The 19,477-nt window shown below is 36.0% G+C and overlaps 1 protein-coding gene across 5 annotated transcripts in view; it reads right to left on the reverse strand.

Annotated features, from left to right (window-relative positions):
* The window catches only part of PIK3CB (phosphatidylinositol-4,5-bisphosphate 3-kinase catalytic subunit beta), a 189,783-nt gene that overhangs the window by 37,184 nt on the left and 133,122 nt on the right, over positions 1-19,477 (reverse strand). For all 5 annotated transcript variants that reach the window (XM_060011329.1, XM_060011330.1, XM_060011331.1 and 2 more), the window contains 4 exons: positions 9,251-9,439; positions 5,025-5,146; positions 1,622-1,765; positions 270-369 (listed from right to left, as the gene is read on the reverse strand). In XM_060011329.1, coding sequence (XP_059867312.1) covers positions 270-369; positions 1,622-1,765; positions 5,025-5,146; positions 9,251-9,439 — 555 coding nt within the window. The remainder of the gene's footprint in view (positions 1-269; positions 370-1,621; positions 1,766-5,024; positions 5,147-9,250; positions 9,440-19,477) is intronic.

Below are 19,477 nucleotides of genomic sequence, written 5' to 3' on the forward strand. Positions count from 1 at the left end.
CATGTCTAAATAGGTATTTCCTACTAAAATTTAAGGCATGGTGTTAATACTATAAGGAATCCTAATTTTTCAGATAGCATTCAATTAATAATATTCTGCTGAATTTGTTGAAACTTCATTTCTTGGCTTACATTTTGATTAAAAAATGTATTAACTGGGTTCAGTTATTGAAACTTCTATGAAATACTGTGATAGGAGAACTAGCATATGACACAATTTATCAAATACCATGTGACAAAGTGAACATGAAGATTAAAATAAGCTGATACCTGCTTGGAAAGCGCTTTCATGTGACCTACGCTTCCCCGGCAGTATGCTTCAAGGATGACACCAAATTGTACTGAAACAGCAGGAATGTGCACTTCTGACCTGCAGAAAGTTAATATTATGAAGATTTATCAAACACTTCAGGTCACCAAATAAAAATACTGACTTCTTTATTCTATTATGAAATTAACTTATTATGCTAATCAAAGAAAGGGAGAACACATCATCTTGTACACAATCACAGATGGGATGCTCAACTTTTAATTCTTTAAACACTACAGTTCAAAAAGATATGTGATTTTATCATTAGTTCATTGTTTACTCCTAGAAATCCAAAGTTACCACATCTTATTTGTTTTTTTGGAGTGAAATGGTAATACTACCAATTTACAGACAACTCAGATGAAACACAGATCTGACTCAGATCACACAATTGACTAATCCCTCAATTAGCTTCTATGTGATTTTTTTTTTCACTTAAAGAATGGTGTACACATTTGAAAAAGGAAGGAATACCTTATTTTGTTATTCCTTGAGGGATTTAAAAATAAGAAGATTGAAATGGATGAGAAAAGAAGACAAGTTAAAAACAAGAAAGGAAAAACTATGGATAATAAAGAAATCAAGATTCAGAAATATAACTCCTAAAATTAACATCAAAATACTATACAGCTTATTTTCCTTAAGAAGCTTAGCCAAAAAGGAGAAAAGTTATTTTTTTCTGTTAATGATTAGCTTCAGTACTCTGAAGTCCAGATGGAAAAAATCACAAATGTCCAAGTATAGCGTGAGAAATGAGGAATTGACAACCTTCCTAGGCAACAGAAGAACTTTAGTTCTCTTTCCCTATTTTACTCCTATATAAACTTGGTTTAATAAGATTCATGTATTTCTGAAAATGACCTAGTTAATAAAGAAGCTAAAAATAAAGTTGCTGTTGTTATAGGAAAACTTTAAAATCTTTATTTATGCAATAGTAGCAATGATGATACCACTACCCAATAAGTACGTTTTTAGTCCAAAAATATTAACACAATAAGTAAACTTTACCGGAAAATAGCAATACATTATAATAATAATAATTATTAATTATAATTATCATAATAAAAATTATTAATTTCAGTTATAAATCAAGGAGGCATAAAGGGACACTTATCTCAGTTACTTTGCCAAATCATGAAAATTGAGAGTCTGGGTATCAAGAAATAGGAGTAGATACCAAGAAAGCATAAATGTTATGGATGACTCAGAAACAACTAAAGCAGCTAGACTGTTTTACTACATGTCCTGTATTATGCTGGTTAATATTTACAAAAGCACGTGGTGGATTTGATTTGAAATATAAAAGACTTACCTAAGGTGCCAAAATAAAAACTGCCCTATCCTCCGATTAGCAAGTGCTCTTTCTAGTAGGAATCTAGAGAGGGCACAATCAAGAAAAGGCTCATATTTTAAAACTTGCACCAACTGTAAAAGATATTGAGAGAGTTCTTCATCACTGAAAAAAACAAAAGACACAGTAAGTCACTCAACAATCGGTGCTGGAAAAAGACCCATTCCTATCAAACTTATCAAATACTAACTTACTGAAACACAATGGTTCTTTTGGGTCAAGCTTGGGGCACACTTACATTCACTGTTTCACTGTTACAATAACATAAGAAAAGCTGAGAATTTCTGATGTGCAGAAGAGTGAAAAGGAGCAAAGAACAGATATATGGGGCATTTTTATTAAGTTAACTAGGTTTATACAACTGATGATTGTATTTATAATCAGCCGAGAGTTATAATAAAATTAGGTAATAGTTTTCTGATCATGCTGAAAAAGTTACGTCCTCAGTCAACCAACCAGCTTTTTAAAATACAAATTCCATCAGCACTTCAACTTATTTTCCTTTCATATCATTGGGATTAAGTAATTTTTGCTCCAGAAAATGAATGAACAATTAAAATCTTCAAATAGTTTGAAGGATAAAGAGTGTATTTGTAAGTGGGAATGGATTCATTGAATTGACATACTATTGTAATTAAATGAGCTGAATTAATTAATGTTCGGGCTCTCTATTTTGTATCCATCTCCAAACCATTCACATGTAAACACACTCCCATCAAAGGCAATTCCAGTAGTCAGGTAAGATATGCATCCCAAGTCCTCTACTTGGTGACTATAGTCTTGGACAATAAATGGTTAAGCAGTAGTCTAAAGCAGACCTGGGAATGAAACCTAGGATACTGACCTGGGACTGAAACCTAGGATACTATACACCAGAAAAAACCTCATACCAGAAAATTTAACATAGGAAGACACATTAGAATTACCTATATGGAACATGGGGATCACAGCAATCTCCTCCTAGGGATCAATATATTTAAGAAAAACACTTAGCTCAGTCCAAGGGGGGCCAGGTAGCCCCTCCCCTTCAGATCTCCAATGCAAACAGAGAGACTGAGGAACAACTGGGAGCCTCATTTTTTAAAACTATCTATAAAACCATCTTAAGTTTATTGTAAAATCCATGCCCACTATAAAATCTATAAGTAGTGTAAAAGATAGAAGTATAGAAAAGAAGAGGCTTCCTCTTTCCTTACACTTCTTATTTCACTCCCCCAAAATAACCACTGTTAAAGAGTTTGTATAATTTGTTTTGGAGAGCACACAATTTAAAACATAAATGATTTATTTTAAAAAGAAGAAAAGGAAAAAAATGTATCACAGTATCCATAATTTTCTGAGAACTTTTGTTTTTCAAATGACCATATGGTATAACCCCTCATTTTGAGGCCAGTAAGAAAATGGATAAACCTGAAAATGCCCATTGTCTAAGACTGTCTCAATAATGACATTTCATCCAAGAAATCCCATAGATTCTCACACATGTACTACCCTAAAGAGATTGTACAAGCATGTTCACTGTAGCATTGTTTGTTAAGAGGGAAATTTTGAGAAAATTTAAAATGTTCCTCAATAGAGAAATGGAGTAAATACGATACATCTCTATGAAAGAATATTACACAGTAGTGAAAGGAATAAACTACATTTATATGTAACAGGAGAGACTGACCTCAAAAACCTAATGTTGAATAAAGGAAAAAAACTATGTAAAACAATATATATGGCAAGACACAGCTGTGTGATTTTTAAATGTACAATATTATCCCATATCTGTATTTTATAGATATATAAATGTGGTAAAAACAGAAAATTATGGTATAGAAGGATATACACCAAATTCGTGATAACAGTTGCCTCTGGGAAGTGAAAATAATCAGGATTGAGTAAGGAAACTATGAGGACTTTAGCTGTAACGTTAATTGCTTTAAAATACAAACTTAGGGCTTCCCTGGTGGCACAGTGGTTAAGAATCTGTCTGCCAATGTGGGGGACACAGGTTTGAGCCCTGGTCCGGGAAGATTGCACGTGCCGCGGAGCAACTAAGCCCGTGGGCAGCAACTACTGAGCCTGTGCTCTAGAGCCCGTGAGCCACAGCTACTGAGCCTGCATGCCACAACTACTGAGGCCTGCATGCCTAGAGCCCGTTCTCTGCAACAAGAGAAGCCACCGTAATGAGAAGCCCGCGCACCGCAGTGAAGAGTAGCCCCCGCTTGCTGCAACTAGAGAAAGCCTGCACGCAGCAACGAAGACCCAATGCAGCCAAAGAATTAAAAAAAAAAAAATTTTTAAGTTTAAAAAAATAAATAAAATACAAACTTAAAAAAAGTCAAAAATATTAACATTTAAAAAAAGAAAAAATATTAACATTTCTTAATTGTGGGTAATGGACAGAAAAGAGTTAACAGAGGAGCAAGCCTGACTGCTATCCTTTGATAAAGCATGCTTACAAGGTTAGCCCTTGACCGGCATCTGGGAATGTAGATTTCGGAAGGCTTCCCACCACCTTAACAGAGAAGAATGGCTTACTATGCCTAAACTGTTTTTGCAAACAGTATGTTTTATGCTCAACACGCATTTTTGTTCCGGGAGTCTAGAATTTGGGAATATGCTAGGCAGAGGGTGCTCATGTGACTAGCACTGCCCTCCCCGCAAAAAAAACCCTGGCCACCAAGTCTGTAACAAGCTTCCCTGGTAGACAGTATTCAGGTGTGCTGTCACAACTTGTTGCTGGGGGAATTAAGTGTATTCAGTGCGATTCCACTGGGAAAGAACTCTTAGAAGCATCTCCCTGGTTTCCTCCAGACTTTGCCCCATGAATTTTTTTCCTTTCCCAGTACTGCTCTGTATACTTTTTATGTAATAAATCTTAGCCAAGGGTGACTATATGCTGAGTCCTATGAGTCCTCCTAGTAAGTCATGGAACCTGAGGGTGTTCTTGGGGACCACCCCATGCAGTTTTTGCTTGCTTTTTTGTTTTATCATATAGGGTGGGGACTTCCCTGGTGGCCCAGTGGTTAAGACTCCACGCTTCCACTGCAGAGGGCGTAGGTTCGATCCCTGGTCAGGAACTAAGATCCTGCATGCCAGGCAGCCACGCCAAAAAAAAAAAAAAACAGAGAGAGAGAGAGAGAGAGAGAGAGAGAGAGAGAGAGCGAGAGTCGGGGAGGATCGGAGGAGATGGGGCGGGGTGGGGGGAGAAAACAGGAGAGACTGTGGGAGAGAGTGGGAGGAAGGAGGGAACAGATGCTTTGAACTTGGTCATTCCTATCCTTTTCCTTTCTTACAAGACATTCAAGCAGACATCAACTTCTCTTCCCACCCACAAGTTATTCCTTGACCCAAAAAAGCCTCCTGCAGGAGATACCTCATCTGTTGCAGACAGCCCACAGCATATTCTCGCACGTACTGATCTGGATAGTTGAAATCTAGAAGCTCCAGGGCCTCCCGGGGGGGCAGTTTAGGCCAAATCTGAAGTAGTGCCTGAAGCTGTTTAAAAATTGAAACTGGTTCAGAAATTATAGGAGAGAAAAGTAATCTACTTTTCCTTGGTACACAGGAGCAGAGATGGGTCAAAAGAAAGGAGAAGCATACTTGCAGTTACTAAGGCCTCAAAAATCCACTGTTGTTAATACAGATTAATAAAGATTGTCTCTGTTGAAAGATTCTATCGGTAAGCAAGTGAAAAAGCTATTATGTACTTACCTGGAGGTAGAATGATACACTGAATATATGAATTCTACAATCATTAAATAATTTTTTAAGGGAAAAAAAGATGGGGGCAGAAGGTAGGGGGAAAGGTGAGAGGAAGGGGAGAGGGGAAACAGCAGAGGGAAATAATCAAGAAATACTTAAAGGTCAAATTCAAAGTACAAATATAAGCTGCAAGGCTCAAACTAATGAAAGGCAATTTATATATAAAAAAGTGCATTATAACAACATAAAATTATCTTGAGGAAGTTTACTTTTAGTTCTTAATATTTTTAAGAGTATCACTTTACAAAACTTTATTGACTATAACATGTTTAAATCCATTATATCACAGTACCTAGTTATTTATATACACAAGATAAATACAGCCAGTTTCCCACTTACAGATGCCGCTTAGAAATGACCTAGATATAGGATAAAAAAGAATCCCATGGGGGAATGAGCTGGGAGTACTGGTGAAGGGTGGGTTCAGGTGGACATGGCCACATCTTTGGAAACCCTAGTTCCAGAAAACCCAAATCTCTAGAAAGGATTCTTACCTGCCTCCCATCAGAACACAGTGAGACTCATCAGGGTTGATTTTTTTTTAAGGGTCAATTTTGGGAAGAGTCCCTTCCTCCTCATGGTTTTGATATATTTATAGCTTACATTCTTATCAGGGATGGTAAGTGGGAAGAAAAGTGGTTACGGAGGAAAGCAAAACATTTTTTGATAATTATGATTTGTGGCCCTCCAAAGCTCAACCTTCTCGGACAAAATCTTATTCCTTAATATCTGATTTATATTGTTGGGTTTTCTTGGGTATCACTTATGTAGCACTGACATCAAGTCCAAGGAAGAAACACAAAATGTATGCAAGATGAGAGCTACAAGAATATGGCAAATAGATGGCAATGGTTGGAGGCTTTTCTCTCAGTTGCCTGCTCAATCTCAAAGTCATGTTGCAAGAGATGGCTTGCAGTACCTGCTGCCTGCCTTGTCGTTTGTCACTTGAGCATCTGCGAGAGACCTGGGCTTTGAAAATTACATAAAAATAATTTACATTTTATTATTTTAATTCTCCAAATTATTCAACCTCTCATTAACTTGTCAAGTGCTCAAAAGTCAATATCTAAATGAGTATCTAGCAGCTAAGTTAAAAGGTATCTTCTCATATGAAGCAAATTTAGAAGTTCTCTAATGATATAATTTTTAAAAAATTAATTTTCAATTATTTTACATTAGCAGAAAAAATAACCCTTTTGAGTAATTTTTAAAAGTTGACTGCATTGCCTTTTTAATATATATTTACATAAATTACTAACATGGATATGAAATGTGATACATTACAATTTACATAATGAATTACATCAGTTATTCAACAAATACAACAAAATGTTAGTTTTTACATTTTAACCTTTACCTTAAATTTTGGTTCAATTATTCTTAAACTTATACTGAATAAAAAGATTGTCTTATACTTGCTCTTTTAATATACAAAGTACATATATGCATACACTACATAGGCAAACATACACTTATCTGTGGTATCAAAATCCCATGGGGATGGGGCTATTGGGGAAAATATGTAAAAAAGGTCCTAAGGAGTGTAATAATTGAACAAAAGTTTGGGCAATATTGCTTTAAAGATATGAAACACCTACATCACCCCATGTTTTATCACTGATGGGGCTCCCTGCCCACTTTCCCCAAGGCCCTAATGGACTAGTATTCCTCCTTATGGATAAAGGGGACTGTTTCTTGAGGGTCTGAAATGATAGCTTAAAAAAACCTCCTAGCATCCCCAGTTAACACGTGGAATATACACTGCTCCACAAAAACAATACTGTAAAGGATAGATAATGTTATGTAATACCAGAGGTTCAACTATGGTATAGGTTAAAAACAGCCCTACTATTGAAAAGTTATAACTTTTGCTAAGATTATTAAATTATTAAATCAATAATATAAACATAAAATTAAATAAATTACCAAAACTCATCTCTTCAGTTTGGAGAAAGCTATGGAAGCAAACAGGGAAGGGAAATCTGACTCAGCCATATAAATAGTGAAAGCAGTGCTGACTAATTAATTACCTGTCTGCTGCAAGAGGCTATTGAAACCCCTTCTGCAGTATGCCAACAGAATGTTTTCCTGTGGATTAATGGGAGGCTACCCTTCTATAGAATTTTCACCAGTGGCATATGCCTGCAGAATATGTGCACCAGGTTCTGACTCTCCACTTCTCTTAGGTAGTCAATTCATTGAAAATACAGTTTATATTCTCTTATACCAGTTCAGTGTAACTGGCAATGGGATAGGGCTGGGGGAGAAGCCAAAACACATTACTTTTTATTCCGTTGATTTTCTTTTCTAGACTACTAAAGGGGGGGATTAGGATCGTGAAATTCATACCTTCCTATACTTCCTTACACACATTTAGGTTTTTCTATAAGAATATTAAGTTACACTACAGACTTTCTTCTACCACAATGGAGGAAGTTAAGTTATATCTGAAAACAATGCTTTAGATTTACTCATGGAAATGAGACAAGTATAGTAAACTAAACTCCTCAGTGTAAAAATTTCTGCCCCTGGGGTTCGAATAAGGAAATATTAAGCCCGAATTGTCTCATTCCATTTTCTGACAGTTGACATACAAAACCTCCCTCTCAGATATCTTAAGAGAACAGCAAGAAATTTTTTTCTATTCTAATTATATGCAAAATAATAATACGATGCATTTCTTGGATAGGCACTTAGAAATGAATGCTATTCATTGAGAAGTAGGCAAATGTGCCAGTTAATAAATGCTTATATTCAACCATTAGGGGGGGTTCATAGAAAACTAACCTTGAATTTAAATAAATAAATGGTTAGAAGACAACTGTGTCAGAACAATTAAAATCTATCTAGATGACAAAAATAGTTCCTTTTCAGAGTAAGTAATTTTCATGTGGTCTGTGTAACCAGTTTAAACAAGGCACATCATATAATTTTGTAACATGATTCCAAAAAAATTGTTAGACCCTAGGAATAAACTCAAAAGAAATACTTTCTAAACTTAATTTACGAAGTAAAACAATAAAATCAAAGATTTAAAAAAAATATACCTGATTAAAAGAAATATACATTTCTTGACTAAATTTTTAAAGTCATTATAGATTTAATAAGACAAGAAAAATTTTTAAAAGATCACTTGAATTCAAGTAAGGTGAATAACATTATTTTAATATGCCAAATGTATTCATTCTGATTAAGAAATAATTTCAAGAATCTTTCTGTAGAGCACTGATAAGCAAGTGAATTTAATAATGCCAGTGCTTTTTCACATAGTCTTGAAAATTAAATCAAGTAGCTAAAATTTGGTGGCTTTTTTGGATCAAACATTTGTTCCCCTTTTGCTTTTCTGCTTAAAGACAAATATTCATCAACACTGACCAACTTTAAATAAACAGTAAAATTGATCTGAATGGCTTATGATCTAAAATGTTAACTTTTACAAATAGAGGTAATTTTCAAACAATACATATTCATTTTAGGACACTCACTGCAAAAGGTCTTAAGATTAAAACCTTGGAGTTCATTGATGAAACTGTTAGAAGTAGCCCAGAACCTACCACATGCTGGTAGTAATTACAGATGATTACACCAAGACCTAAGTCTTAATTATCTTTAGTAAAAGATATAGAAAACCTACCCGGAATCTGGGATTTTGAAATCTTAAAACTTTCTGGTTTACCATTTAGACCAGAATATGTAAGAGTTGAAAACCTCAAAATTTCTCCTGCAGAAAATTACCCAACCTTTGGAAACATACCTATATAGGAAAGGACAATTTACACGAAATCAACAAAGTAACATATACTGCTGAATGGAGTTACAGAAATGATCTTTTGTTACCTGAGCAACATCCTCAAGTTTATTCCACTTGATTGACAGCAGTAATTTCGGCAATGACTGTGGGAAATTCTCTCTGCAGTCTTGTCGCAAAGTCCAAATAAGATCCATTTCATTCTCACACAGCTGAGACAACGGATCCCTGTCCAAGATTTCTTTCAGTACAGCAAGAAACTTCTTTCCACCTCGACTCTAAGAAAGTAAAATTACTCATTACAGAACAAAACTGTGTAAACATCACGGGCAGACCTTGAACACAGGGGTTAGAGGCACCAACCCCCAAGCAGGAGAAAATCCCTAAATTCATAGATTCAACCAACCACGGTTCACGTAGTACTGCAGTACTTGTTTATTGAAAAAAATCCACTTGTAAGTGGATCTGCACAGTTCAAACCCGTGTTGTTCAAGGGTTAACTACACAATGAATTTTTCAACAATTTATGAGCTTTAAAATTTGAGATATTAACAATCTAATTCCGTAAAAAGTTGGATACCCCTTTTAAAGTTTTTACTAAACTGAATATTAAATTAGTAAGCTAAGGATGAAGGAAAAAATTATTCTCAGTTTTTTTAAAAGAAAAAAGAATACTGTTAAAAAATCCGTATGCAAACACTAGGTGGCAGAATTGTAATTTGGATTAAAAAAGTCATTATTTGAACTGAGTTTCTCATCTTCCTTTTTTAATTTCTATAAAGAAAAAAGCAAAATCAAAGATGAACCAAATTTATAGTTTTAAAAAGGTTAATAGGTGCCTTCTTGGCTCTGAGGCATTAAAACATTTAGAGTAAGGACTGAAACTTGGCTAAAAGTAAACATAAAAAAAATACAGTTATCCCATTTTCTTTCCCAATCCTTATAAGAATATATTAAAATAAAGAAAATGGACCATACTATATTTTGGATCCAGACTCTGAATTACACTAACATTAAAAGAAAAAGGGGGGCTTCCCTGGTGGTGCAGTGGTGAAGAATCCGTCTAGCAACGCAGGGGACACTGGTTCGAACCCTGGTGTGGGAAGATCCCACATGCCGTGGAGCAACGAACCCGTGTGCCACAACTACTGAGCCTGCACTCTAGAGCCCACGAACCACAACTACTGAGCCGGTGTGCCACAACTACTGAAGCCTGCGTGCCTAGAGCCTGTGCTCCACAACAAGACAAGTCACTGCAATGAGAAGCCAGCGCACCGCAATGAAGAGAAGCCCCTGCTTGCTGCAACTAGAGAAAGCCCGCGCGCAGCAATGAAGACCCAATGCAGCCAAAAATAATAAATAAAAGAAATTTATTAAATAAAGAAAAGGAAAAGAAAAAGGTACATTTCCCCATACTTAAAGAAAAACTAAACCATTTAGGCGAAAGCATATCCCTTCCTTATCCCCCATCCTCACAAAAAAATCTCCAGAATTATCTGACAAGATTCTGTAAGGATTTATGTTCCATTAGCATATTATTTTGTACTTGAAATTATTTTAACTGGGATTTCATATAAACATTAAAATAAATAAAAGTCATATCACTAATTTTCTAAAGTAGTGAGATTCAAAATAGTATATGCATATGTAAAAATAATTAGGATGACATGATTGTCTATGTAGAAAATATGAAAGAATCAACAAAACCACCATTGGAACTAATAAGCAATTACAGCAATTGTGGGATACAAGGTCAATATATAAAAGTAAATCCTTTTCTTATGTATTAGCAATAAATAAGCGGAATTTGAAATTAAAAATGCAATAATATTTACATTAGCACCCCAAAATAAGGAAACAGTAAGAAATTAACAACATACATACAAGATTTATATGAGAAAACTACAGAACTCTTATGAAAGTAATCAAGGAATTAAACAAATGGAGATATATTCCATGTTCATGGATAAGAATATTGTCAATATTCTTATCCATGAACTGACAATCACAATATTGTCAGTTCTTCCCAACTTAATATCAACAGATTCAATTTAAACCCAATTTAAATCCCAGTAAGTTATTATGTGGATATCAACAAACTGATTCTAAAATTATATGGAAAGGCAAAAGACCCAAAATAGTCAACACAGTATGGAAGAAGAAAGACCAAGGTTGAGGGACTTCCCTGGTGGCGGTTTCACATTTCCTTATTTTAAAACTTACTACAAGGACTTCCCTGGTGGTGCAGTGGTTAAGAATCCGCCTGCCAATGCAGGGGACATGGGTTCGAGCCCTGGTCCGGGAAGATCTCACATGCCGCGGAGCAAGTAACTCTGTGCGCCACAACTACTGAGCCTGCACCCTGGAGCCCGTGAGCCACAACTACTGATGCCCGCACGCCTAGAGCCCATGCTCTGCAACAAGAGAAGCCACCGCAATGAGAAGCCTGCACACTACAAGGATGAGTAGCCCCCACTCGCCACAACTGGAGAAAGCCCGCACGCAGCAAAGAAGACCCAACGCAGCCAAGAGAGGCCCATGTACCGCAAAAAAAAAATAAATAAAACAACGCTGAAGGACCGACACTACCGGACTTAGATAAAAATAAACGTGAAAAGCAAAACTATAAAACTCCTAGAAGAACACAGGAGAAAATCTAGATGACCTTGGGTTTGGCAATAACTTTTAACCTATAACACCAAATGCATAATCCGTCATTGAAAGAATTGATACCTTGGACTTCATTAAATTTAAAATTATCTGCTCTGCAAAAGACGCTGTCAAGAGAATGAAACAATAAGGCACAGACTGGGAGAAAATATTTGCAAAAAGACATACCTGATAAAGGACTGTTATCCAAAATATACAAAGAACTCTTACAACTCAACAACAAGAAAACAACCAGACAAAAAAATATGGATTAAAGACCTGAACAGACACCTCATCAAATAAGATATATGGTTGGCAAAAATATATATATAAAATGATGCTTAATATCATATGTCAGCAGGGAAATGCAAATTAAAACAAAAATGAAATATGACTGCATACAGAATGGCCCAAATCCAGAACACTGACAACATCAAATGCTACTAAGGATGTGGAGCAACTCTTATTCATTGCTGGCGGAAATGCAAAATACTACAATCCCTTAGGAAGACAATTTGGCGATTTCTTACAAAACTAAACATACTCTTACAATACAATCCAGTAATCATGCCCCTTGGCTATTTACCAAAAGGAGTTGAAAACTTATGCCCACACAAAAACCTGTAAACGGATGTTTATTTGGCTTTATTCAAAACTGCCAAAACTTGGAAGCAACCAAGATGTCCTTCAGTAGGTGAATGGATAAACTGTAATACAGACAGACAATGGAATATTATTTAGCACTAAAAGAAATGAGCTATCATCCCACAAAAAGACATGTAGGAAACCTTAAATGCATATGACTAAGTGAAAGAAGCCTATCTGAAAAGGCTACAGGTAAAATGATGCTGACTACAACATTCTGGAAAAAGGCAAAACTATGGAGACAATAAAAAGATCAGTGGTTGCCAGGGATAGAAGGTAGGGTGAGGGAATGAATAGGCAGAGCACAGATTTGCAAGGCAGAGAAACTACTTGGTATGATATTATAATGATGGATATATGTCATTATACATGTGCCCAAACCCATAGAATGCACAACAGCAAGAATGAAACCTAAGGTAAACTATGGACATTTGAGTGTTATGATGTATTAATGTAGATTCATCCTTAGTAATACACGTACCATTCTGGTAAGTGATGCTGATAATGAGGGAGGCTATACATGTGCAGGGGCACGGATATATGGCAAATCTTTGTACGGTCCTCCCAATTTTGTTGTGAGTCTAAAATGCTCTTAGCAAAAATAAAGTCTTACACACACACACACACACACACACACTCTCTCTCTATGTATGATTACAGTTTTATATTCAGTGCCTCAATCTAAAAAGGTATGCTTTATTTTACAAAATTGACTGAGTTTCTTTTTTCTTTGCAAAATGATCAAGAGAAGTTATCAGAATTTGAAAATGTAACTCCTACACTTACATATAAAAGTGAAACCTGTTATTGCAAACAACAAAAAGTATAAATTGTTCACGCCGGAGAAAGGCAGACTGCTGTTAGGTTAAATAGCCCAAAACCTAGCAGACTACTGTAATTTCATGGATCAAAATTAGACGCTACAGACCTACTGTAAGTAAATATCCTGAAGACCTAGGAATAAATGAAGAGGGAAGAGCAGGGGGTTAGCTGTATAATTGTAGTGTGATTGTTTACTGAGCTATGAAAAGCACAGCACTGGATAAAGCCAAGGTAAAAACAAACAACTACCAGAAATGTGGCAGTAAGCAAAAAAAACCCACAGAATCTTACATCCTTTTACAAAACTCAAAACAATCAGCAATGAAAAATTACACTGTAGTGCAACTGATGAACTTACACACATGTTAAAATGCTTGCATTAAAGTAGTGGTAAAAAGCAATGAAAGTTAACACCTATATTCTCTGCTTTGTTTTTATGTTTAATTTTTCATAATTATATACACATTATGATATAATAGTGATTACTAACCAAAATAAAACACAACATATATATCTTGCCATAAGCAAATGAAAAAAAAGACTATGGCTCTTTCCCATTCCTTACTGGGGTGGTGGGCCTGGAAAACTCATCTGTCATATTCAGAGGGGCTAGAAACTCAAAACAGCGTGTTAGCCATGTGCTTGTCAAGGATGGAATTAACTATGTGTTGGCCAGACTGACCAACACACAACTGGGGATGAGACAGCCCATGTAGTCAGGGCTGGTGGGAAAGAGACTGAGAAGATGTTTATATGATTGGGAGATTGATTACAGAGGATTGAGCAAATAAGTAAATATGTTAAGGTTCATAGGAATCCATGTCAAAAAGACTCAAGACGGAACATGAATGGGTTGCCACTGGCCAAATCTAGGTAAAATCTGAACATCAAAATTAATGACAGTTACTAATTATAAGTCATTAAATAAAACAGAAATCACAAATCCAATATTTTTTTTTAAGTAAGTAAATAAATGGGGGAGAAGAAAAACCTCGACCCTATGGTATGTCAAGTAACAAATCCAAAAGGAAAATAAATTTGAAAATCAGCACGGCAAACCACTGTAATAATACTGGTTCAGGCAAGATATATTAATATTAAAACAAGTGGGTGAAAGTTAGATGTGAAACAGTATGTTTACTTAGTCTCAAAATATGCCCACAAAATACTTACTTATTAACTTTACAGTAGAAAAACCTAGTAGACACTATCCTAACCAAGTGATAATAATTAACGTCAATAGTAATAGGACAGGTTGACATTGTTTGCCTTTGAGTGAAATGTAGTAAGAACAAACTACCACTTCAATCTATTTATGCTAAAAATGCGTAGCTGGAATCTGATCATGACAAAACATTAGGCAAATCCAAACTGAGTGACATTCTACAAAGTAACCGGCTTGTATTCTTAAAAAACATCAGAGTCGTTAAAGATAAGGAAAGACTGAGGAACTATTCTAGAATGAAGAAAACTAAAGACACACGTTAAAGAAATGCAACAAGTAATCCTGAGTTGGATCCTGGACCTATAAAGGACATTATTGAGACAACTGGCTAAATATGAATGGAATGTGTGAATTAGACAACAGAACTCTATCAATATTATTTTCCTGATTTTTATGAATTGATTCTGGTTAGTTATGAGAATGTCCTTGTTTTTAGGAAATATACACTGAAGAATTAAAGGATAAAATGTCATGATGTATGCCACCTCATCTCAAATGATTCAGAAAGAACTGAATACACACACTCAAAACAATAAAACAAATGTGGTAAAATGTTAACCGTTGCGGAAGCTGGATGAAAGTTGTATGGGAATTCTTTGTACACTTCTCCCAAGTTTTCAGTGAGTTTGAAATTTTTAAAAAAATGTTTGCTCTTTCCTTCCCTAAAATTGAAGGCTGTAAAGACCCCAAATCATTCTACTAAGAAAACATTCTAGGTAGATCCCCAGAACCTCTGAACTAAAGGCTGAGTCATCATCTTCATTAACAAAAGCCAGCCATTAAGATTTGGTTTCTCAGCCCCCATGCTATCTTGTTGTAGGAGGATGGTCCTGTACATGGTAGACAGTTTAGCAGCCCCTGAACTCTACTCACTACGTGCCAGAAACAACCTCCCATGACTTGAGATAACTAAGAAAATTTTGAGACAATGCCAAATGCCCCACTGAAGGCAAAACAGCCTCAGGTTGAGAACCACTGGATAGGAAGATCAAAAGCTGCCAATTCAATAATCATAATTCACAAAGATCACATTTTTTTCTATTCTACAGACCCACGATCCTTGGCAACCACCTGTTTAAAAAAATGCCAACACTGGGACTTCCCTGCTGGTCCAGTGGTAAAGAATCCACCTTACAATGCAGGGGATGCAGGTTCGATCCCTGGTCAGGGAACTAAGATCCAACATGCCATTGGGGCAACTAAGCCCATGAGCCTCAACTAGAGAGCCTGCGTGCCGCAAATTACAGAGCCCATGGGCTCTGGAACCCTCACGCCACAACTACAGAGCCCACGTGTCCTGGAGCCTCCATGTCACAACTAGAGAGAAGCCCGTGCACAGCAACAAAGATCCCATGTGCCGCAATTAAGACTTGATGCAGACAAAAAAAAAAAAAAAATTGCCAACACCTATTAGGCTTAACACCATCAAAAGAACAGAAGTGGTGGGAAGCATATGGAAAAACTGGAATCCTTTTGCAGTTGGTGGGAATGTAAAATGGTACAGCCACTGTGGAAAACACTGGCAGTTCCTCAAAAAATGAAAAATAGAATTACCATATGATCCAGCAATTCTACTTCTGGGTATATACCCAAAAGAATCGAAAGCAACATCTCAAAAATATATTGTACACTCATGTTCATAGCAGCGTTATTCACAATAGCTAAAATGTGGACGCGAACCAAGGGTCCATTGATGAATGAATGGATAAACAAAATCTGGTACATACACGCAATGGAATATTATTCAGCCTTAAAAAGGAAGGAAATTTTGACATGCTATAACATGGATGAACCTTAAAGACATTACACTAAGTGAAATAAGCCAGTCACAGGAAGATAAAATAGTGTATGATTACATTTATATGAGGTTTCTAGAATGGTCAAATTCATAGAGACAGAAAGTAGAACAGTGGATGTCACAGTCTGAGGGGAAGGGAAAATGGGGAATTGTTTAGTGGATACAGAGTTTCAATTTTGCAAGATTAAAAAGTTCTGGATATCAATTGCATAACAATGTTTTAAGTATATTGTGAATATACTTAACACTTGTGAACTGTACACTTGAAAATGATTAAGACAGTAAATTTTATGTGTACTTTACCACAATTAAAACAAAATTTTTTTAATTCCAAGAGCAGGTTTAAGTTCCTTAGTAAGGTGTTGGTAAATTCAAAAATAAATTGTATGTGTGTACATATTATATGTATACATGTTTAATATATATATATACCTATAAATGTACACACAATTCAACAAGTCAACTTACCATGATCTTATTAAGGAATGTAACATGCTCTTGGCATATACATGAAAGTGGATTAAACAGTGGAATGAGAACTTAGTTCTCTTCATTCCTTTCATTCAAAAGACCATGAAGTGCCTTAAGTATTTAAAAATACTAATCAGTGGGACTTCCCTGGTGGTCCAGTGGTTAAGAATCCACCTTCCAATGCAGGGGACGCGGTTTCGATCTCTGGTTGGGGAACTAAGATCCCACATGCCGCGGGGCAACTAAGCCTGCATGCTGCAACTACTGAGCCCGCACACCACAACTAAAGAGAAGCCCGCACCACAACAAAAGATCTCGCATGTTGCAACGAAGATCTGTGGGCTGCAACTAAGACCTAACGCAGCCAAATAAATAAATAAATATATAAATATAAAAATATAAATCAGTAACAGTTCTAGGATACAAGGGAAAATGCATAACATAGGAATCCTTTAATGAGAGAAAGTAGATAGCATCAAGGATCAGATCTGCTGAGATTCTAGCGGTAGTGAAACACACAGTTCCAGGAGGCATTCCGGCTCAGAATCAGAGGATACAAGGGATGAGAGGAGGCCAGGGGGAATCGTCAGGGGAGTTATCACAGGATCTGCATATGGAGCAGCTGCTTTGGTCAGGCATGCCCCTTGCTCTGTTTATGCTGAGCTGAAACAGCAATGGGATCAGCCCTAGACTGAGGTGAGGAGCATGGGTACTGAGTCATAAGGAGCCACCTGATCTCAGAAGGTATGGAAATCTTCATACAGGAGACCCATTTTCAGCACAGTCTACCCTAAGTCTTACAGATATTGAACACAGATTACAGCGAATAAGCAAACAACCAGGGAGTCACAAGTACAAAAGAGCTAAACTAAGAATCACCAAATATTGAGAAAAACCCATATGAAGATAGATAGATGTCAAAAGCAGAAGCAAGACCACTTCAAAAACAAGATTATTTAATTCCTCAGAGAGAACTAAGGTGACATTATAGCCATGAAAAAGGAATTAACAGAAATCTTTTAAAAGATAAATAAAATTTTAAAAAGAAAAAAGAAACAAACTCCAACCTGACCAATAAGAAAAGAATGCAAGTTAAAATAATGTGCCACCATTTTTATGTTCACAGTGTGGGTGTGTTGTAAATTTTAACTCTTTTAGGGTATGCAATTTGGCAGAATTCTTATTAAAAAGGGACATACCTTTCAATCTATAATTTCATTTCTAGGAATCCATCGTACAAAATACAGACATGTATATAAAGATGTACAAGGTATTCATTGCAACACAGCTTCAGTGGAAAATAATTAGAAATAAGCAAAACATCCATCAGTAGAGGTATGAATATTTAATAACTAATGGCTACCAATAATTAATGCCATGAAATATAATATAACAAGGCTTTATAAACAGAGCAGTGGAGCTCTTCACACAGACATGACAAGATCCATAAAATTCGTTACATGAAAAAGGACGAAACTACATATATAAAGATCTCATATATTTTTAAAATATATAGATGTTTACACACAAAGCTAAACTGTTTATATAGTTATCTCTGGGCGAGAAAGGTAAGTGGCAGTTATTTTAAAAACTTTCATTTTTGGTTTCACACAATTTATTAATGTACCCACCAAAAAAAAAAAAAAAAAGTACATCAAACCTGGGCAAGAGGGACTTCCCTGGCGGTCCAGTGGCTAAGACTCCACACTCCCAATGCAGGGGGACTGGGTTTGATCCCTGCTCAGAGAACTAGATCCCACATGCCGCAACTAAGAGTTTGCGTGCCACAACTAAAGATCCCACATGCAGCAACTACAAGATCCCACATGTCACAACTAAAGATCCCACATGCCGCAGCTAAAAAAGATCCCACATACCACAAAGAAGGTCTTGAACATGGGATTATTTAAAAAAAAAAAAAAAATCCGGGCAACAATATTGCATTGTCAGTAAGGAGGGAACTCTCTGATTTAGGTAAGGTAGCAGTAGCACAGCAGAAATAATAAAAATTAATTTACGCTTCTGATGTTCAAGAAGCAATATTAAGACTAATAAAAGGTAACTAAAAATAGGCATGAGAATGAAGATAGGCCTATATAAGTGTTATTTCTTAAACTGTAATTATATGTTTCAGTAATTGTCAGACAAGCTGGTAAGTGTATACTTATAATAAACTTATTTCATTGAAGAGAGCTACGCTTGACCCTTGAACATGGGGATTAGGGATGCAGACCACCTGCGCAGTCGAAAACCTATGTATAATTTTACAGTTGATACTCTGTACCCAAGGTTCTGCATCCATGAATTCAATCAAACTGCAGATCATGTGGTACTGTAGTACCTATTTAATGAAAAAAAATCTGTGTTTAAGAGGACCCACACAGTTCAAACCTGTGTTGTTCAAGGGTCAACTATACTCTTAAAGTATTTGTAGTAGCAGATAACTTGCAATGAAAGGCTACTGAAATTTTTGAGAACTCTAATGGTAAAGCAGAAGACAGCCTGTGGAAAAGCCAAAACAATTCTTGAGAAAGAAGAATGGAACTGGAGCAATCACGCTCCCTGACTTCAGACTATGCTATAAAGCTACAGTAATCAAAACAGCAGGGTACTGGCACAAAAACAGACACATAGATCAATGGAACCGAACAGAAAGCTCAGGAATAAATCCGCACACTTATGGTCAATTAATCTACAACAAAGAAG

The sequence above is a fragment of the Delphinus delphis genome, chromosome 4 (genome assembly GCF_949987515.2).
Source record: "Delphinus delphis chromosome 4, mDelDel1.2, whole genome shotgun sequence".
In the NCBI taxonomy this organism is placed as follows: domain Eukaryota; kingdom Metazoa; phylum Chordata; class Mammalia; order Artiodactyla; family Delphinidae; genus Delphinus; species Delphinus delphis.